Source organism: Lytechinus variegatus, chromosome 6 (assembly GCF_018143015.1).
Source record: "Lytechinus variegatus isolate NC3 chromosome 6, Lvar_3.0, whole genome shotgun sequence".
In the NCBI taxonomy this organism is placed as follows: Eukaryota; Metazoa; Echinodermata; class Echinoidea; order Temnopleuroida; family Toxopneustidae; genus Lytechinus; species Lytechinus variegatus.
Genome location: NC_054745.1, coordinates 18,704,470 through 18,727,178, shown reverse-complemented (window position 1 = coordinate 18,727,178; position 22,709 = coordinate 18,704,470). Strand labels below are relative to the sequence as shown.

At 35.8% G+C, this 22,709-nt stretch overlaps 1 protein-coding gene across 2 annotated transcripts; it reads left to right on the top strand.

Moving 5' to 3' along the window:
* Positions 1–1,867: 1,867 nt before the first annotated feature.
* LOC121417134 (rab11 family-interacting protein 2-like) lies at positions 1,868–21,289 on the top strand. 2 transcript variants are annotated; one of them, XM_041610720.1, is made up of 11 exons: positions 1,868–2,014; positions 6,374–6,530; positions 10,234–10,375; positions 11,897–12,028; positions 12,189–12,352; positions 12,997–13,115; positions 15,289–15,546; positions 16,461–16,761; positions 17,347–17,525; positions 18,330–18,520; positions 19,231–21,289. In XM_041610720.1, the coding sequence occupies exons 2-10, from the start codon at positions 6,482–6,484 to the stop codon at positions 18,480–18,482; spliced, it is 1,497 nt and encodes a 498-aa protein (XP_041466654.1). In that variant the 5' UTR covers positions 1,868–2,014; positions 6,374–6,481; the 3' UTR covers positions 18,483–18,520; positions 19,231–21,289. The 2 variants fall into 2 exon arrangements, with proteins under 2 accessions (XP_041466654.1, XP_041466652.1); XM_041610718.1 differs by having other exon boundaries at positions 12,994–13,115.
* Positions 21,290–22,709: the final 1,420 nt, after the last annotated feature.

The following is a 22,709-nucleotide window of genomic DNA, read 5'->3' as shown; positions in this document are numbered from 1 at the left end:
ATATTAATAAAAATTATTTCTTCAACTCGCTATAGGGGATATACAAGCAATGCTTTTTAGTGGATCCCCTCATTTCCATACACGCTTAATAGTACTTTGTACAAGCTGTTATCACATAATTATGCTGAGGTAAAATCGACCTTGTACTTATACTTTGATTTGTTACTGTTTTTTATTTAGTATTTGTCATGGAAATGAAAATAAACTTCTTAAATCTTGAATCTTGATAATCTTGTATCTATTAAAATGTGCATACCTTCTTGCATGGTTAGCAGCCTATGAGCAAGGATTGAGAGACATCGTTATCTCCACTAATCAAATTGGAAGAATTATTAAATGAAAATAAAATAGATAAATCAATATGAAAAAATGGAATATGATCCCGGAATTCGATCAACAAAATCAACGAGTGAGGGAGTTGCCCTTTCCACGCCTTGGTGTTTGGGTGACGCATCGGTGCCAACTTTGCATACGGCAGACATGCTCTCTTTTTGACGAGCGCCATCTCGCGGGACACTGCATGTGGACACTGCAACTAGAATTTCTAGTTCATGGGCAGCTAGTGGCGTAATAGACCACAATTTTTTTGAGGAGGCTAGATAATTATGGCGTATCGCGTAAAAGTTATTTGAAAAGTTGCGAGTGAGCGAGCAAAATTTACATTTTTAATACAAAAATCAAGTTTTGTAATAGATTTTGACATAATATTAGAATATATATATATATTATATATATATATATATATATATATATATATATTTTTTTTTTTTTTGGGGGGGGGTCAAGAGCCCCAAAGCCCCGCCCCTATCTGTAAGCCAGTGTTCATGAGTGTTGCGGGACAAGGGGTTCTGCCCTCTCTAGATTGGGGGAAATAAAGGCAAATAGATAACAATCAGGGGCGGTGGAACGGCTTAGAAAGTGTGTGTGGGGGGGGGGGGTGGGCTGACCATTATGTTTTTGTAGGCCTATATATACGTTTTTTTGAAAAAAATGGGGCTGATATAGATATGTTAACATCCCCCCCCCCCCTCCTCCGTGGGCGGTTGTGCGGACGGTGCCGAATAACAAACGGTGAAAATGTAATCTTGATTTTAAGGAATGGGGGGGGGGGGGGTGTCTTCGTTTTGAAGCAAGCAAAGCAAGCACTTCTTTTTTTTTTAGTTCAATCAAAACACATGTATTTGTGATCAATTACAAGTCTAGTGTCCTAAATCCCCCTAAATCAATCATAGTTTTTTATGTATTGCTATCAAATGCAAATTCGTGATTGATTGCTCATCGATCTGCTCCTTTATATGCATGCTGCTAAAATTGATCTGTAAATTTGCAAGCAAAAGAATATTTTAATTGATTTGAAACATATTTTCTTGCTAAACGCTACTAGTGTTACAAAGATAGTTTAAGAATGTACTCTTGGCAGGGTACCTTTTTCTAACGAATCGGGGGGGGGGGGGGGGGCCGGGGGGTACAAAAAAAATAGTTGGAAATAATACGTTATATATACGGGGCAAATAATTAAACGATCTAATGGATCCCACTTCTCTATTATGATGCTCGTATATCTTCCCCCTTTTTCTTATTTTTCCTCCTATCCCCCACTAGCTATAGCTAGTGTGGGGGGGGGGGGTAGCGACCCCCCTCCCCCGCCCCCTATATGACCAAACACGCAGTCTGCTGAGTTTTATGTGTGCTGAAATTGCCGAACTGGGGCACTTTTTTAAATTAAACAAAAAAGGTGTCGCATTCTGCAAGACATTAGAAGACTATTAGATAGAACTCTGCGGAGAGCTCAGCAGCTGGAACCCCTAGAACCTAGTCCCCATCTTTTTTTTTCTTGATCATAGCTGCCTTATGCGCATCTAAACATCGGAGGATCGGATGTTGCACTACCTGCGAGTGAAACTGGAAATTTGCTTCTAGATTTATGATTGGATTTTGTCTTTATTGCTGAATGGTTTCAGACGTTTCAAGTTAAAGAATCAGGGGAAAACATACCTGCTAATATTATCTTACTGTGAGTATTATTTAACTGGTTGATTTATCGAGAAAATACGATCGTAACTAAATGAATTTTGTGTAAATATTGATATGCAGTCCCACTAACAGGTTTTTGTGTAGGAATACAAGTTACTATAGTCTGATAGAGTTGTATTTTTTTTCTTTGTTTGGTATGCCAAAGACTGGTCAGGCTAAGTGGCTCTCTAACGTTAAAGTAATTAACTTAAAGTCTATATGTAAAAAAAACAAGCAATAACATGATCTCTGCTACAATGATATTCAATTTAAACGAAAGACGTGATGTCATTCAGTTGTGAAAAGGTCTATTTTGTTAGAAGTTAGGCCTTTAATTTATTATTAAATATTAAGTTGAAATTGAACTTAACATGATTGCACTTTACTGCGTTGTCTGAAGAAAGGGAGAAATGTCTGAGCTTAGAAGAAGAATAAATCGGGGGGGGGGGGGGGGGGTACCGTACTCACAAAATAAGGCATATGGACTTTGGGATGTGCAGCTGCTAGCTGGAATTTGTCCCTTTTTGGGGAAGAAATCCCTAATATGGGGTATGATAATGCTGGAAAATCCCTAAACATGGCCCCAATTTTTAGATACTGGCCTTAAACACAGGTCCATATTCTCCTCCAATGTCTTAGGTGCAGATCTGGGATCGAAATGCCCTGTCAAAATGTAGGAAACCATCTGCTGTTTCGTCAAAGTACGTGTACAAATCCCTGACAATACGACGATTCGTTGCCTTTTCCTGGGCGCCCCCCCCCTTGAAGGTGATGATTAATAACACCAGGGGAGCGTTTCATGAAAGGACTTGTCAGACGTTTTATCCGACAAGTACTGTTTTATCCGACAGTTACTATGGTAACAGTGCCTCTCATCCAATCATTATGAAGGAAAGTTGTCAGACCTGACAACTTGTCGGACGAAAATGTTGATGAAACCCTCCCCTGGAATCAGAACAGCATACGCATGAACTTACTTCTGCTTTAATAAGCAATGAACAGATGATTGCACCTTAACCTAAACTAAGATTTTTTTTAAAGCCGAGGTTACTGCGAATAAAAAACATAGTAGATATATGTACAGGGAAAGAGAAAAATAGAAATTGAAAGCTATTTGTGGGGTGAATTCTTAAACCCACTCTTATACGTGGTTCCTTTTTGGATGAAACTCTCTAATAATGGGTACCTATTTATTTTTTTTAGCCAAAATGACCCTTAAATATGGTTGGGTTTTGAGCCTTCAGCTGCACACTCCCCATAGAAACCAAATCTCATGTACGATGAATGCCTTCCACAAGGACCGGTGGGAATATCTCCTGTGGTACTACATGTATGTGATGCTTCCTTGGTCACTGTAGAAGCCCTTGGCTGGTAGAATTCTAAAGGCAACTGCACACCTTAAGATTGGTGGTGATTTTTTACCTGATTGCAAAGAAAGCACGAATGCTTGTAAGCAAGCAACCAGAGGACCGACGGCTTAAGGTCCTCTCCAAAGGACCTGGTACTGAGGATTAATGCCTTACCAAAGGGCACTAGCGCACCAAGTGGGAATCGAACCCGGGTCACCTGAATAAGAATCCCCCGCTCTACCGACCGAGCTATCGCGCAAGCTCATTGGTTTGCGACCGATTTCAGAAGAAAATGTAGTAGACTTTGATGCTAATATTGAGACTACTGTGTAATGTTCTACATAGGCTATGTTCAAATCTGTGACTATGCTCTCATCCTTATTAGAATTTAGAATAAAAGTGAATTTAATATCTATAATGACGTCAAAGCAGTCGCACGATTGGCTACGATTTGAAACTAATTGGGTCTTTACTCCAAAATAAAAGCTTGCAATCATTCAAAATGGTTATAATAGTATTCTTTGAATAGATTTTAACCTAAAATAAAATGATATGTTCCATTCACATTATCAGAAAATGAGCAAAATGCCATTTGTTCCAAAATCGGATCGCGAACAGTCGTAAGGTGTGCGGTGACCTTAAGGGTGCACCCTACATGTATCTGGTGAAGGAGGGAGATGGCTGGTATGAGGACAGGAGTCTCAGAGACTTAGACCCTATCTTATTGGGAGCTTTCTCAGGCATTGCACCTGAGGAGTAGTTACATGTAAATGACGTACGTGAAGCAACCTACCAGTATTCTTGGGCACTTTGAGATTCCATGACTCCTCGCGCAAGCTCATGAAGTAGTAGTTTTCAGCAATATTAATCCTACAAGAAGCGACCGGGAGTTACAGGCTCGCGCCTTCATCCCGTACCAGATGATGATGAGGATAGTTCACACAATAAGCCATGACCATTACAACCACTGGGTTGTATTAAGGTGCATCAAAGCACGTTCACACAGGGAGTTTAAGACATTTTTGGGAACATGATAAATGCAGGAGCAGTACTTACAGAATAAGTAATGGTGTGTATGCAGTGTTGTACATATTTTTAGATAGTCAGCACCCGCCGTGGGAACACACAAATGCATACAGTGATGGCTACTAGGCTTGTCACGGGGAAGACTGTCTAGTGATTTTTTTCTCTCATTTTACTTTTTAGATATGAAGTTTTTTGAGTGAATTCAGTAAATATTGTGTATGTCAGTGTACTAGATATCAAAAATTATATTGAGTACAAGTAAATATCTGGATTTTGTATGATGGTGCTTTAAACTTGAAAGTCTGACTGATGATTCTGACAGCTTTTTTCAACTCTATTGAGGTCCCATTGCCCCCCCCCCCCCCAGAGTGACTGAGCCTGCATAATGTAGGCATGAGTCTTTGGAAAACATGTGTTTTATCAAAATCCTTTTATAGTCTGCAGTCCATTAAGAAAACAGATGAAATCTTAAGAAGAATAACTAGTAACTAGAAGCAAATGGTGAAGAGAGGAGAATGATAAGGAATGTTGCCTACATTAATTATCAGCTGATATATTCATTTTCTGTTAAATCCTGATTTTTTGCTCAAGATTGTGTAACCGAGCCTACACTGTACACACGATTTGCATTTTCTTAGCCCTATACTAAGATGTTGAAAATCACCATGTTTATTTAGATTTATTTTATTTTTAGAAAATAAATGACAAAGGATGCAACTACATGTACATTGTGCAGTATGCATCTTGCTATTGAAGCTACTTTTTGGACCAGATAGTGCAATTTAACATTATATAAATCAAATTTCTGTATTGGGTCAAACAGATTTCTTTGGCCCTCATCGAGTTGACTAAACTTGACTTACAGGAAAAGACTACCGGCAGTCCTCTATTAATTTTTTGTTAAGAAAATTGTCATCAAATGGTTGAGACTAGTCAGACTAGAGAACATGTATAATCGGAATATTATGAAACAGTGAAATCAATAAGAGATGGTAATACTAATAGTCTATTGATGGTCAAATGAAAATTTTCACAAAATGTCAGAATCAAATACAGTCACTAGACTAAGTTGTATATACTGCATTTTTATGAGACTTTAATGTTTAATATTCCATAGAAATTAGGTCTAGTGGGTGTTATCCTTTCTTAGGAACTACATGTACATGTACATGTGTACATGTAATTCAATGCTAATGGAAATTCATTTGTATCACAAGACCATTTAGGAAAATTAAACCTTTTGAACAAGATAGCTTGTGTGAAAACATAAAAATCAAAGAAACAGATCAACAAAGGTTTGAGAAAAATTGAATGAATTATAAGATACATGTAGTTATGAGCTTTTGAAGTTTAGATCATATTGTAATGTAGATCCTCCAAATGGCAATGCGATAAAAGATGTGTGATGTCATATGTGAACAACTTTTTAATATACATGTATGCCTCTTTTATCAAATCTGTCAGAAGATCATGGATTCTTTCTATAGGATGGCTTGTAATACAGATTTTCAAAGAATATATCATGGATAAACATTATCACCATAAGAAAGATCAAAAAGAGACATTTTGGGTTTATAGTCATCAAAGGGAAAGTTGTTCACACGTGACATCACAAATCTTTATTGCATTGCCAATGGAGGATCTCTCTAGCATTAGTGATTGGAACATTCAAATGCTTATAACTTCCTCATTATTTGTCTGTCTTTTCTCAAACTTTCCCTGATCTCATTCTTTCATTATTCTATTTCCACACAAGCCCACTTGTTCCAAAGGTTTCATTCCCATTTAAACTTTTTTGTTTATAATTTTTACATTCAAACAGCTTAGATTTCTTTTTGTTTTTTGTTTTGGGCTGCAGCATGATTAGTAATGAACTGCCAGCAACTTTCTTCCTCTGAATGCAGCATTTGGACTTGATACTGCACTTCATGTTCATACTGACACTACATTTTTTTTATTACTCATACATGTACATACATGTATAGCTTCTTATAGGTTTGCTTCTGTAAAAGACTACCTGTTCTACACTATGAGGTTACCTGGTGGGCTCGTCACTTTGTGTTCTGTATGAATGGTTCAGAACAGTGCTCAACATGTCGCTTACTTCTCCCTCCTTACCTGGGAATATATGCAGAGTTGTAGGTAAGCTTGGCTCCGTTTTAAAATGTATTTTCTTCATGTGGTTTTATGTAAATCAATGTGGTGAGGCTACAGAAGAGCCTCAGAAAATATTGATAGAAATTGCAGACCTATGAATAATGATTATTAACAATTGTCTATTGTAACTTGAAATGTGGTTACGACAAGTTTCCAAGACTTGGAGGAAAGATAATTTGTCCACTCACCCTCTATGTAATGGAATAGATTTCTGAGACATAAAAAAAAACACCTTCATATGTTCTGTTCCCTTAGAATTTATGGAAGAGTGCCTTAAGCACTTTACAGAGTGGATTTGGCACGGAATCATTATTATAATTATTATTACTATTATAACTATTGATATTATTGTTGTTGTTGTTCTTCTTATTATTATTATTGTTATATTATTAAGATCCCAAACAAGATAGTAGTAAAATCCAGTAACGATGAAACAGAGCAAAAATGATATGACCTTAATAATGATAGTGATGAAACAAAAAAATATATGATTTTGTAGCATGATGTAAAGTATAATAGTTCCATTCCTGTTAGAAGTCATCAGTTGAAAAAAAAAAATCACCCAAAACATGAATCACTCTACTTTGTAATTCTGCAGTCACGATTCCCAAAATAATCACATTTTTCGGTTGTAAACAAACAATACCGCAACCCAATTATGAGTCATTTACATAGTTTACATGGTTCAGTGATGAAGCATGAACTTGAAAATATTGCAACCATTGTTAGTCTACAGTAGGAACAGACCATGTCTACATCATAACCATTTTTTCTTTACTTAATGTTAATACATGTACAAACTGTGTGGATACAATTTATATGAATTTGTAATATCTCTACAATCAGCCAGAATAGTGGCTGTAGTACATAGTACATACCCAATTGAGCTTCAGGAAATATTTTGCTACCGATACCAAAATAAAGTGAGTATTGCCTTTAAAATAGTCCTGGGAATTCTTTTATTTTAGTATTTAGGTTTTTATTGAAATATAAAATTATCGGGAATCACAATATGATTAAACATAAAATAATGGAACATGAGGGGGGGGGGAGATAATGTTACAAAGTAATGAAGTTTTCCAGAGGGAAGATCTGGGTCCCGTTGCAGAAAGAGTTGCGTTTTAAACACAAGCCAAATATCAATCGCTAGTCCCAAAATGCGCGCTGTTGATTGGTTGAAAATCAAGTTGCGCATGATTTTTAGAGTTGCGGTTGATTGCAACTCTTTCTGCAACGGGCCCCAGGGATGAAAACAAATGACCTACAAAATAAAATTAAAAAATAAAAGATAAACAGGCATGATAGAGTCGTGGGATTTCTAATTTATCGCACTTTAAGGAAATGGGAAAAAATAATGAAATCTACAATACATGTAATGCAAATTCTTAAAAGTCATTAGCCATTTACAAAGGGAGTTGTAAATGGCTAGATGACTTTTAAGAATTTGCATTAATTACAAAACTGAATCTAAGCAGGGTTTTTTTTTGCAGGTGAAGTTATACTTCATCAGCGAACCATTTTATGACTCATTTTTTTATTGTGGTATTGTGTATTTACAATTCAAGGAAATGTAATCATGGAGGGAATTTCTGATGAAAATTGCAAAGTGAAGTAATACAGTATGTATTTTCCTTTTCAGTATTTCGCAGTATATACAGTATGTACATGTAGGCATACAGTTTGTACACTGTACATCTCTGAGCCTCTCTTTCTTGTTCTATTCCTGGTCCCCCCCTCTCTCTACCTCTTCTATGCATAAAAATGTACAGTGAAGTTTTAAATTTTCAATACAGTGCAAAGTTCTATAAACCTACTGTGCATCATGCATTTGATGTTTAATACATGTTATAAAAGTTCTTGGAAAACATTTTTTTTTATTAAAGTCCTGATCATTCCTAGTACTTGTTATCATAATCTTGTGCAAGCCCAAAATGTAAACATTGCTCATCAATTATGGGAAATACAAGTTGTACTATGCACCTTTACGTGTGCAGACAATTGTTTACATACTGTAAATAAAAAACATCTATGAAGGTCACTGTATCAACAAATTTATGTTTATTCACACATGCCGAATGGTATTATTTGTAAGGTGTTCGAAGTGTGAATTCCAGCTGATGTGACAGAGAGAAGGAGGGGAGGGAGACAAGGAGGGGGTGGAGGGGGGTCAGAAAGAGGTACATGTATAGAGGAGGGGGTAGAGATAGGGGAGGGGAAGGGAGAACAAGTGGAAGGGGTATGACTGAGAGGAAAGGAAAGGACTATTTACTATTACTTCTATTCAATTCCGTTCTTGATTCCATTTCCATTCAAAACGTAATACAAAATAATACATGTATATACAAATCAAGTACAATTTTGTCAGTTAACATGATTTTCTCAGTAGTTAACATGAAAATTGTTGAACAGATTAATGATCTAGATTATGATGAAGTTAATATTATGATTAAAAGCTACTGTTATCTTCATGAATAGTATGCATTTTTGATTATCACGGTAACTGGCTGGTAACAGATTTGTTGACAAAAAATTGGTGTTTACAATGATACATGTATGTCTTTTTTACATGGAACTTGATATAATTGACAGCTCACTGAATTAAACAAAATAGGGGAAAGGGGAAACAACTGCAAAAATTATCACCCCCCCCCCTCCGAAAACAAAAAACTTAATAAATATGGAAATAGACATTTGATTCTCCTTGATCAAAGCTTTAATAAACAGAAATCTTGTCATTTTATGAGACATTTTTTTACACCCGTATCAAAATACAGGATCTACAATATTGTCAAGTAAAAAATAACCAGCATATTTGATAAATCAAATCATATTTCACTAATCCTTGTTTTCAATAACAAATTGCTGGTGTGTTTGGACATTTGTGTTACAATAACATAACAATAAAAAGATAAGAATGTATTTTAGATCATGGTAATGACAATAAATAGCAATCATGATACAGGGGTGTAGTTGTAATAAAAATATGTTAAGTGTAAAATAATATTAATGTACCATAATAATCAATGCAAAAAAATAAGAGATAAATATGCATAATTGTGATGTAATGCTACATGTAGAATCAGAACTGCTTTTATAAAGTAGCATTAGTTCGGATGTGAGATAAATCACAAAATTTTGTGAGTTGTAATCACTTACTTCAACACATTTTAAAATAGGTTTTAAGGGATCATTTAATAATGAAACAAAATGTTTTTTTTTTAACTGACAATCGAAACTGAAATTTCCTTACAACATTGGCCCAAATCCATTTTTGTCCGTGTACATCAAAGAGGCAACTTTAGGTACATGTAATCCTCCCTAGGGTTCTGTAGCACAAATCAATGCAATCGAGTATACAATTAACCGATTGTGCATGGTGGTCAATGTAATCAAACACAGAATTCATCTGTACAATCAATCACTATTTGTGTTATGTGACCCTGGTCGGTATTTCATAAAGCTGTTTGTAAATAAGAGGGACTTTGAGAACGACTGGTGAACCTTTCTTTCTTGCTAAATAATCACCAATGAACATTTAATGGTGAATATACCACGAGAAAAGATCACCAGTCATTCTTGAAGTCACTCTTAACTTTATAATAGCTTTATGAAATGCCCCGGGTTTGTGTTTGTGATAATTATTTTTCATTATGAATGATTTTTACACTTGTGTCCTTTTCGCACTCAGCCCACCAAGCCAGGGACCTTATATACAAGGGAAAGGAAGACTCCAATAATGCCTTTGTGACGTTTACTCTCAACAAAAATAAATTTGCTACCTCAGTCTTGGAGAAGATACAGACACCAGTATGGAATGAAGAATGTGAATTGTGAGTGAAATATTTGCTTAATAATTTGGTTTATCAAAGTTAACAGTATTTATTTATTTCATTTATTATTTATTCATTTATTTATTGAATTGTACATGTAAGTATATGTAATGTTTGCACAACAATTTTGGTTTATTATAAGAAACAATATTTATTTATTGAATTGCAGGTAAAGTTTTCTTAACAATTTTGGTTTATCATAGTGAACAATATTTATTTATTTATTTATTTATTCATTTATTTAAATATCCTTATACAGGATAACAAGCTTAGATTGATTGTTTTTCAGCTAGTCATGTTAACATAAAATAACAATATAAAAGTGTAACTTAGGTTCTATACAAGTAATAAATGAAATTAGAGAGTCAAAAGGGGCCTAAGCTTTCGATCCTAGCAGAATCTTCGTCGGAGGCAAAATGACAAACAAAGTGGAACAACCATGATATAGACCACTAACATCCAACAGCAACACTAGAAACAAGGAGGCAAAAGGGGCATTAGTGAGAAGAGATGACCAATCAGGTAAATGAAGGGGAAGAAAGAAAAGGAGTAGGCAGACACAAAGGGAAGTACATGTAGGTGTGAGTAAGGCCAAAGAAAGACCTCAAGCCAAGAGGGATTAAGATGTGGGGCAGGCAACATCAAACAGGATCTGGAACAGAACAGTGATAGAGGGTATGAGGAAGAGATGAATAACAAGAGAATTAGTGAGAGGTGGGTCAAACAGGTAACAAAGAAAGCCATAAAAAAGTAATAAATGAAATCAGAATTATCACTTATACAAAATTTGTTCAAAGATAACATATCAAATTTTTGAGTAATCGAAATGAGAATAGTTATCCTGTAGACAAAAATAATAGTAAATTATAAACTAAGGTGTATGATATACATGTATACCACATATTTTGTGCCCATCAGTTTTCTTCATTTTTCTTCAAACCAGGGAATTCGCAAGAGTATATTTTCGTGAATTTATTGTATCTGTACATATGAATCACTCTGTTCAGAAATCAGGAAGTCAAAGTGTTTGTGATCCGTATTCAAGTCTGGAATTTCATGAAAATAAAACCAAAGCAAAATACCCAAGTCTATCTACATGTATACTAGAGTCCCTATTTTCCAACGAAGAAAGTCTTACAATTTAGGAGGAAGATAGAATTTCACAGAAAATGCATTGTTCCAGGCTCAAAAAATTACTTTGAAAACCAAAACAAAGCTATATATGGAAAATCTGCCCTTGTCAATAATTTTTTGTACAATAAGCTAGCTATTTAACTCAATGCTCAGATCTGTGATCATGCAAATTATAGTACTTGTTGAGTTTCAGTGCTTATAATTTCACAAGTAGAGTACATGTAGTGCATTTTCAGTGATTTGTTAACTTTGGTGATTAGGTAATTTCATAAAATGTAACATATTTGGAGAAAGTGCACATTACCAAAAGTTAATGAAACAGACACAGTCTTTATTGGATGTATGATGTTTTCTTTTCTTTTGTTGTTGTTGTTGTGTGTTTTGCAGTGTAATAGCAGACCAAGGTGGAACCTTAGAACTAGTAGTCTGCCATTCAGACTTTCTTCGAGAAAGATTTCTTGGCCGAGTAGAGATTTCACTTAGTGCTATAGCTGCATCCTATGGAAAGAGCGTAAAAAAGTAAGTACAATTTACCCAAGGAGATGCTTTATTATATAATCTGTTTCTAATGTTATGCCTAGAAAATGGAGTGATAAAATATGAGACCAAATATTTTACATGTGTATGAATTTACCTGAATTTATTAAACAAATTCTTGTTTTTATTTTTCCCTTCCTAGATGGTACAAGTTGCAGCCGAAAAAGGGCAAGGAAGCCAAGAAAATAGGTGACAGGGGTCAACTAGAGGTCACAGTTCAAATCTTGTACAGGGAAGATATAGGTCAGCAACCGGTCAAAGGTCAAGAGAAGAAACCAGCCTTGCTCAACATTTTACCCTCCCCAGGTATGCAGGATAAAGCAAATGATGCACAGGTGTGAGTGTGTGTGTTGCTATGCAATGCTCTTGCAGGTATTTTATAAAAAGCACAATGCTTGCTCAGTGCTTTTGGACAACATTTAAAATACCAAGATGGCTGCATTATGGCAAACATCGCAAGCTTATGCATTATTTGCTTTATAACATTCTAGTAGACCGAATAGTTACAACCCTAATTTGTTTTATATTTGTGGTCACCATAGAATTAGACCATCTGGTAGTAGATCAAGTAGATTCAACTCTATTTTTGTTCTTATCTTTGTTGAGTTCAACCATTTGTTAGTATACCAAGTAGATACAAACATATTTTTCGTATTATCTTTGAGCCTACCTGAATTAGACCATTTGCTGGTATACAAAGAAGATACAACCCTAATTTTGTTTTATCTTTATTAATAGGCCTACTGTAGAGTTGGACCATCTGCTAGTAGACCGAGTAGATACAACCCTAATTTATATTTGTCTTTGTGGCTACCATAGAATAGACCATCTGCAAAACAGTAGACCAAGAAGATGCAAACCTGTTTTGTTTTTTTTAATTTGTGGCTACCATAAAATTAGACCACGTAGATACAAACCTATTTATTTTTCAATCTATTTGCCTACAGTAGCATGGAGAAGAAGACAGTCCGGTACATCTCCAGAGACAAAACGGAAAGATTCAAGAAAAGATTCGACAAATGAAGACTACTTCTATGACATCAACAGAGAACTACAGTTTAATGATCCAGTAAGCATGTCATTTACTTTTCATTCATTGAAATCTAATGTAACTTCTTTATTCTGCTTAACCATTTGCATGTTAAAGAACCCACTTCTCTATTCGAAAAGAGTAGGGTATTTTTTTTCCTGGTGAAGTAGATATTAGTTTTTTATTTACTCTGTTTACTTTGCGATTCAGTCCATTGGTCATTTCAGTAATATTAAGGGGGAAAAAAAACCATACCATTCAAAATAACTTTGGAGATTAATATGAAGACACTCATTGGACACATTTTGTTGGTAGTGTTGTAAATCCTCAACGGATCGATCCAATCTGCTCAATAATAAAGCAAAATTGACTGGCCTCTGGGCGATACTACATATATATATATATATCACCCAAACTAGATTTATATCGCCCGAGTTGTAGACGAGGGTGATATCAATTTAGCGAGGACGATATACGTGCATGTCCTTTTGCCCCAGGCCAGTCAATAATGCTGTTATTAACCAAATCAGACATCTAGAGCAAAAATCATTAGAATTTATATATTTTAGATTTTAAGAATGGCAATCTATTTTGTCATATTGAGCAGACTGGGCCTCTCAACTTTACCATAATAAGTGAAATGACGCGTCCGTGGCCTGGGGACGCAGTATCCAGCGTTGTCTCAACTTGATTAACATTGTGATGCATTGCACTGCGCGGTTCAAGGACGCGCACAAAAACGCGTAGAATAGCGGAATGTTAGCTCTGCCTTATTGCTTGCTACATTTCTACGCATTTTCTCATTGACTTACCTGGGCGGGCAATAAATCGGGTCCGTGGATAAGCAATTGGAAACTTATTGACCGACCATTTGATCCCTGTCTTAAGCAAGCAATGTATTAAAGTTGCCCTGCTCAGATGTCTGATACGGTTATAATATTGTTTATAAGTTTTATTTGGGACTGTCATCCCTTCAAGTACAATATTACTAATGAATGGCATGCCTGCTTTTGCAAGTACTAGGCCTATGTATTAAATTTGGGACTTATCCTAGAGTATCTAGCTTTACATTTGATTTTACTGTACTGGTCAGAGTTTTAAAAACTGCATTCGATATGTTTCACTATTGTCTATATCCTCTTTTTCCCCATTGATATGGATTTTATATGTTAAACATTGGTATATTTTGTCATTATAATAATGCTGAACTGAAGAAACAGATTGTACAAGGAATTAATAATAATAGTAATGATAATAATAACATTGATAAAGGTTAGCCACTTTAGTTCCGGAAACTTCTCCCAGCGAGCCCTGTTATTATTAAACCTGCATGTACATGTACAGCTATTAAGATTTTTTTTTACCTCAAGTGTAAAGGGCTGTTGGGAGAAAGATGAGTTGCAATTGAATATATTGCTGTATGATATATATTTCACTATGATGTAGACCTATTATTCACACCACTTTCAGTATGTTTTAGAGGTTGGTATTGTTTTGATGTATACATGTATATTTTATATGTCCCTCTAATCATGCATCTAATCTGTCTGATATGACTCTCAGCCCTTTTGAAGGATTCTTGATATTTTGTTGTATAAAATACTACATTGCCCTCTTTTTCCACACATAGGCCTTCTATTCATACGACTCTGTCCATTTGTAGGATTATTGATAGTTGTACAACGCCTACTTAGCTTGTTGTACGCGATCAAATGGGAGGCTGAACGTCACACATTCGTACCGTTGCACACAAGACGTACCATCCAAAATGTACCATTGCACGGCTTTAGGAGGTGACGTCACAATGCGATTTCATTGAATAAGGTGACAATGCGCGTACAGCCCGCTGGCTAAATGCGCAATGCTGTCCAAGATCATGTGCGCTTGTGGGCCCGGCTTGTGGGATTTTGCTTTTCACTTTCAATATTTTTGCTCCCTTTTCATAGATTACTGGTGGGAAAAAAACTCTTGTTTTTTTTTCATATTTTCGCTATATTCCGAGGCGTTGTACAACACAAATAGCGAATATTCTTATTCGTGCAATGGTGCGAGATTTTGCGTTCGGTGAAAGAAAGAAACGCTCTATTCAACTCGGCTAACGCCTCGTTGTTTCTTTCACCTTATGCGAAATCTTGCACCATCGCACTCATGCCTATTCGCTATTTGTATATTGGTATATAATATTTTATGCTTCCTTCCAATCCCAACCTAGGCCTTCTATTCAGACGACTCTCAATCCGTCGCCTCCTCGATGAGCGATGACTTCCGTACCATTCACCATCAACGATACTCCACCCCCGATGTCGTGGACCAAGCGAAGGATCTGCGTTCACAGCCCCCTACCCCTCCCGTTCAGAAACCCCCTCCTTCTAACAGGTTACGACCGGGAGGTTTGACCGGGTCGGCGAGGGGTAAGGGGGGAATCGGGAGGAATGTTAAGACAGCTTTGGGCAACATCTCAAAAGCACTGGTAAGCTCCACATTTTTTCACCAACCTCTTAAAAATTCTGATTAATCATATTTGCACATCGTTCTGTACATCCGCCAGGCTTCCTCACGACAGTCCTTTAAATCTTTGCTTAAAACTTTGTTTCTTTCTTAAATCCTTGCACAGTATCATTAAAAATGCCTTATGTTTAACTTTGCTTTAATTATGATTGGTTTTATTTTTATGCTATATCAGTAATTTCTATCCTCAGCTAATTTGCATTCTTATAATTATTATATTTATTAAAATTTTAATTACATGTATGTTAATATTTATGTCTTAAACTGTAAAGTGCATAGAGAGCTTTCGTATCTTATTATTGTTAGTATTTGATAAATGAACTGTTATGGGTTGCCTATCATATGGATTGTTCCTTTTCTAGCTGCTACTTGTTTGCAATGTCATATTTTCTGTATTGATGTTAATGTAGCAAATATTTGTATTTTTTATGTAATTTTTTTACTGATATTATGCTTCCATTTTTATTTTGTTGCAAAATGAAATAAAATTTGATTGAATTGATTTTCGCATTTGTCAGTATTTATTTGTAAAGTTTAGGTTAACGTTAAAGCTATTATTGGAAAAACCTCTCAAAGTTATTGGCAAAAAACTTGTTATAAAGTATTAACCTTTGTATTGTTTTATGCCATAATTTATTTTGGTAGCGCCAAAAGCTTAAAATAGGCTTTTGTGGGGGGTTCTATTATAGATCATTTCGCTCTAGCATTCTAGTCATTCATGCAACTTTTGCACATAGTTATCATTCATACATAAGTACACTTGGGTGGTTATTTTATTGGATTCTGTTCGAATCCATGTTGAGGCCATTACCACAACTGGTATTCATATTTAATTTCTCAAAACTCAAATTATTGTTATATTCCATTTTTCTTCAGAGCAAAGAGCATATAGACAAGGTTGGGGTTAGCACCCCAGATCTACGCTACGTATCGTCTTCTTTGCCTCCCACGCCAATCCACGAACACGAACAACACCATCAGCACGGAACATCAGCCCCGGATGAACACGATGGTTTCCGCAATCCTGGGGTACACCTGGGCGTGTCCAGTCTAGGGGGTGCGTTGCTGGCCCCGCCCGCTTCCCTCCAAAGAGCCGTGTCGGAGGAGAGTTTGCTGAAAGAGAAGGAGGAGAGAGAGAAAGGAGATGTCTCCGGTCTTGCAACATTGCCTAGAGGAAGTAAGTTCTCTTGCCATATAGAACCCCTCCCTCCCCCACCCGGGCAAAAAAAAATCACAAAAAAAAAATCATTGTGGAAGTGATGATGAGATAGACCTGTAAAAAGAGGTGGGTTTTAAGAGGGACTTAAACAATTCTAACAATAGCGCTTCACATACATTAATGGGGAGATTATTACATAGCAGAGGAGCTATAACCGAGAAAGACTGATAATAATAATAATGATATAGGTATATGTACACAGGCTAGTCACTTCAGTTTCAAAAACTGTTCTCCCAGCTTGCCCTGCTATTATTACCCCGGCTTCAGCTTAGCTGCCTAGGTGCTCAAGCATTCAAGGAATTTCTTCCTACTGGGTACCCATTCACCTCACCTGGGTTGAGTGCAGCACAATGTGGATGAGTTTCTTGCTGAAGGAAATTACGCCATGGCTGGGATTCGAACCCATGACCCTGTGTTTCAAAGTCTGGAGACTAATCCACTGGGCCGCAATGCTCCATTGATGCAATTAAAGCCTTCAAAGCGATGATGTTCTATACTTGATAATGACCTAAAGTTTTGATTGATATTACGTTCCCTTTGCAGGGCACTTGAAAAGAGAGAATCGTCACAAGAAGGCGATGAGTGCGTGCTTCACGGTGGAGGAATTCAGTCAGGTCAACAAAGGTAGCGTGACCCCTGATCTCCAGAAGACAACCCCCGAGAGTAAAGAGAAGCATCTGAAGCAGAGTTCGACCAGCAAATACGATACGCTTACGAAACAGGTCGGTTGATACATCAAGGATTCCCCTGATAAAGAAAATTTAATGATAACCAGGGGCCTGTAACACAAACCTTAGCAATGATTGTAGAACATTTTTCTACGATTGATTGCATTGACTACACTGTACAATCAATCGTAAAAATCAAGCGTACGATTGATCGCTAACCTTTGTGTTACGGGCCCAGAAACCACCATTCTTCAAGTAAAAAATCTTCTCACTGTTACAATCTCCTCAACCTAAACACTTGGGTCTCATGCATTTTCAAAAGCAGCACCTGTCTTGTGGAATGGGCTTCCTAAACTTACAGGCACGTATTCTGGGGCCCATTGTAGAAAGAGTTGCGTTTAAACGCAAGTCGAAAAAAATCAATCGCAAGTCCCAAATGCGCGCTGTTGATTGGTTGAAAATCAAGTTGCGCATGATTTTTAGAGTTGCGATTGATTGAAACTCTTTCTGCAACGGGCCCCTGAAGTCAGGTTTAACTTAGACCATAATCTGACTCTGTGCTAAACTATGGAAAGCCAAATATGTCAAATTTTTACTTACATTGTATATTTCTTCTGATTATTGCCCTCTTTCTTATAAACTCGTGAAGGTGAAGAAAGCTATCTTAATTATCCTTCCGAAACAGTTACGAATGATTTGAGAGTAAAATGAGCTGATACATTGAATACATAGTACTGTTATAGATTTATGACACTAGTGGCTATCCACACTTAAACCACAACTTTAAACCCGAGTAAATTTCTTGCTGAAGGAAAGACGGCACTATTCCAATATTTTTTCTCTTATTTTTGTTTACAGCAACTTGTGAACCTGGTCCAGCAGCAAGAATCCATTTTATCCGATAATATTCAACAAATCAAGGAGCTTGAAGCTTATATTGAGAAGCTTCTACTGCGCGTGATGATGGAGTCCCCGGATCTTCTCGATATAAACCGTCCCATCAAGTTTTGATTGTTTCATCAAGGTGTCTATGACGCAACAGTAAATAGGTATGATTACTCCGCTAAATACCACAACCCTATGGTGACAATCTCAAAATAAGTGCAAACAGAAGCCAATGAAATTACCACCCAAAATGTGCCAAGCGGCTCTGGAAAGAAATGTGTGATTGATGAGAAATGAGTGAAATAAGCACGCAATTCCACCAAATGCCGAGTATTTTTCCAAGCAATATTAATACACTGTCCCACATATGCTTTTCTGTGTTGGTGATCATCAGAATTATCGGTTTTGAGCTGAGATTTCATGATTTCACAAAGACGAGTCAAACATTAATTTTCCAGTCCTAGATGTATGATACATGTAATATGTGACGATTAACCTTGATTCAAAATCCTTTCTCATGAAATAATTTTTGCTGCAACTACTTTCTTTTATCTTTAATTGTTTAAAAAGTGTTCAATTGGTACACAGAAATCTATGGGCTTTGTTTGATATAGTAAGGAAAAAGAAGTGGTTTTGATGTAAAACTGTTTTGAGAATTTCATATAGGTTTATAGTTTGCCCTTTGGTATAATATGACACGACCATGACAATAATTTAGCTGACCACTCAAGAAGAAGTAGTTTGCTACCTCAGTCATTCTTTAAAGTAATTTTTGTTTTTACGTACACTTTACATAGTCATGATGTTGGAGTCTAACTTTGATTTGACGACTGAGCTATTATCTTTTTTTTTTTCATGGACTTCAATATCACAGCTAGGTCAGATGTGTTACATCAAACAAGAAAGAGGAATCATGGCGTTTCATGTATGATTTCTTGTGTATTAGACATTCAGGTAACAATAATCATCTGAGTTCGCAGCACCCCATACCTTATCATGAGATTTAGGACGATGATTCATCATGAATATTCATGAATTAAAATTACACCAATCTGCATGTATAGACTATGTTAAAAATATTCATGATTGTTATGATCATAGGGTTTAACATGCACACAACCTTGATTATGAATATTCATAGCCACTGTATTCATCAGCTGTGACCATCTATATTCATCCATATTCATGTCAAGTCTGTCAACAGGATTGACATAATTGATAATGAATATTCATGAAGAGACTGCGTTGCATAGCAAGCGAGAATGTGGATGTACCTGCCACTAAAATGCAAACTCCAAATGTACTTCAACCTGTTTCTTGCACTTCGCTATATTGAAGTTGAAGTTGGTTGGATCTGGGTTGTTCAAGGTCATACTGGATCAAACCGGACCTTAATGGATCGTACTGAATCATAGTGGTTCAAACTGGATTGTACTGGGTTGTACTGGATCTTACTAGATCGTAATGGAACCTACTGGATCAGAGTGGATCCAGCAGAATTGTACTAGGTCATACAGTCGATTACACTCAATTTACCAGATCATACTGGATCATAAAACAATGTAGATTGCTGTGGATGATCATACTCGATTATACTGGGTCGTTCTGGATCTTGCTAGGTATCGAGATTGTTCGTACCAGATCTTTAACTGACCTTAATCTTACCTGACAAGTTTTCATGATCTGATGGTCTTTGAAGCTAAAAAATATACATGTACCTCAAACCACAAGGCAGGAATGCGCTATTAAACTGAAAATGAGTCTCCACTCTCTGGTACAAGGACCAGTTTTACAGCAATATCAGGAAGATAAGTCTTGTTTTTACTTCAAAAAGTACCTGTATACAATTATGAGCCCATGATCAAAATACATGTAGGTCAATTCGGGGTATGTTTGAAGATCAGTTGCATTTACTTAAAATCTAATGTAAATTGTGACAAAAAGGATGCTCTTTGCGTGTAAGTTTGTCTAATGATGTTTTCATATTTCATTTTGTAAAATGAAATTTAACAAATGGTGATGTTGAATGTCATCATGTGATTAATCACATGATGAGACATGTGACTTGCTATTCACTATGCATGCCTAAATACGTGTTTCTGATTATTAATTTATCCCCATCATCAATTTATAAGAATTTAACACTAAAGATCAGTATTGTCATGTAGATCTTTTCTATCTGTTATAATTCTCATAGCTATGCAGTGCCTATACCATGAAAACCTTTATATATTGTTGTATAGCATAATGCTCAATGGTACACACATATATGCTGGCAAAAGTTGCATGCCATAATGTATACTATCAAGTATTATATTGCTCTTATAATACGTTTTCTAGAATGCAAAAAAAGGTCCAACCAGATCGAACGCCCATTTTTTTTCACTTTCCATTCTTTCACTAGTTGTATGCATTCAAATGAAATGGGAGAAGTTTGCTTAGTGAACAGTAATGATAAAAATAGTAAGGAAACCATTCTTACATATCACATCTCTTTGCACTTCAAAAGGATTTGGATATTATTACCCTGGCTTTAGATTGGCAAGCCTTCCACAGCACGGAAGCATTTTAAGTAACAAGTTCCTGCCAGGCACCCATTTATATCACTTGGGTTGAGTGCAGCACATTTCATTTTCTTTTTGAAGGGATTTGGTGTGGCTTTGAACCCAGAACTCCCTGTTTCATAGCTCTAATCTACAGGATCATAATACTATATATTTGAGACTTATAACTCTCTTCAACATTTTGTTGAATTTATTTATTTGTTTGTTTAAAAAAACAGGGAATCCCATTCAACAATGTGTTGGTCTCCCCGGGGGCCCTGTGACAATGTACATAACACAACATAACAATCATAACAATTCATTTACACAACAGCATCATGATAAGAGAGTCCTAGATAAATAGGAGGAATCTTAAAGCTAAAGTGGCTAGTAAAAACATACAAGTAACAATAAAAGTACAATCATTTAAAGAGCAGATGATGTGAAATTATCAAGACATGTTATATTACAATTAAAAAGCTGAAATCTGTGAAAAAAACATTGTACTCATCCGATTCATACAATACAAATTTTACAAACCTTTTTTCTCAACCAGTACTATTTCTGCTGATATCCTATTTAAACATTCTTCATCTAGTACTCCTGTTATTTCAAGTTTTATTTATTGATATTGTAGTATTTTGAAAGTAACTTGTCATTCTTATACATTGGGCTGATGTTTTAAATGAGTCAACTTTACCGAGATTGTCTAGCGTATTCAAATCATCTACATTCAGTACTGTTATTCCAAGTTTTATTCATTATGGTATTTCAAAAGTAACTACATTTATTATGTTAAGTTGGGATGTTTCTAATGATTCAAATTTACAGTGGGTGTCTAGCGTATCCAAATCATTTACATTCAGTACTGTTATTCCAAGTTTTATTCATTATGGTATTTGAAAAGTAACTACATTTTATTGTATTAAGTTGGGATGTTTCAAATGATTCAACGTCACTGGATATATGTTGTATTCTCATATTCTTCATTCAGTAGTGTTATTTCAGTTATTTATTATGGCATTTTTAAAGTGACATGTAATTTTGATTAGTTTGGCTGATGTTTGAATAGTGCAACACCACAATAATTATATGGTTTATAATTATTTTATATGTATATGTTTTTTTTTTATTTATAAGGTTATTTCAAATGTAGCTGCATTGAACTTGTCATTGTAAGTTGGGGTAATGTTTCAAATGGGTCAACTCCACACTGGGTATCTTATTTCAAGTTTATTTGATTAAAGTTACTCAATAGTAGCTACATTCTTTGCTGATAATATAAATTGGGCTGATATTTCAAATTATTCTGATTCTACTCACATTGGGTGATTTCAAGTCTGGTGTTGGCATTGGTGTTGGAATTTGGATTGCTCTCCCTGCTCCAAAACCTATTTTGAGTTTGTAAAACTGATTCAGATCACATTATTGACATCTCAACAACTAGTGAATGACTTTTCAGGACCATCTTCATTCTATGTTTGGTGTTCTCCTCATGTAAAGATTGACCTAACACCAAGTCACCAACACCGAAAGGTCCAACACTGAACTTGAGATAACCCAATTTATATTTGCTGTATTCAAATATTTAATATTCATTATTGTTATGTTACGTGTAGTTTATTTAGATTGGTATTTCAAAAGTAAATACTGGTCTATCTGATTAGCTGTACCAATGTTTCAAATGATTCAACTGAATATGTCGAGGAAAGATGCCTGCAAATAACAATTTCTATTTAGAAAAACATCAAGAAGACAATATAATGTTGATAACTTGATATAAAAAAAGTGATGATTCCTTGCCCATTTC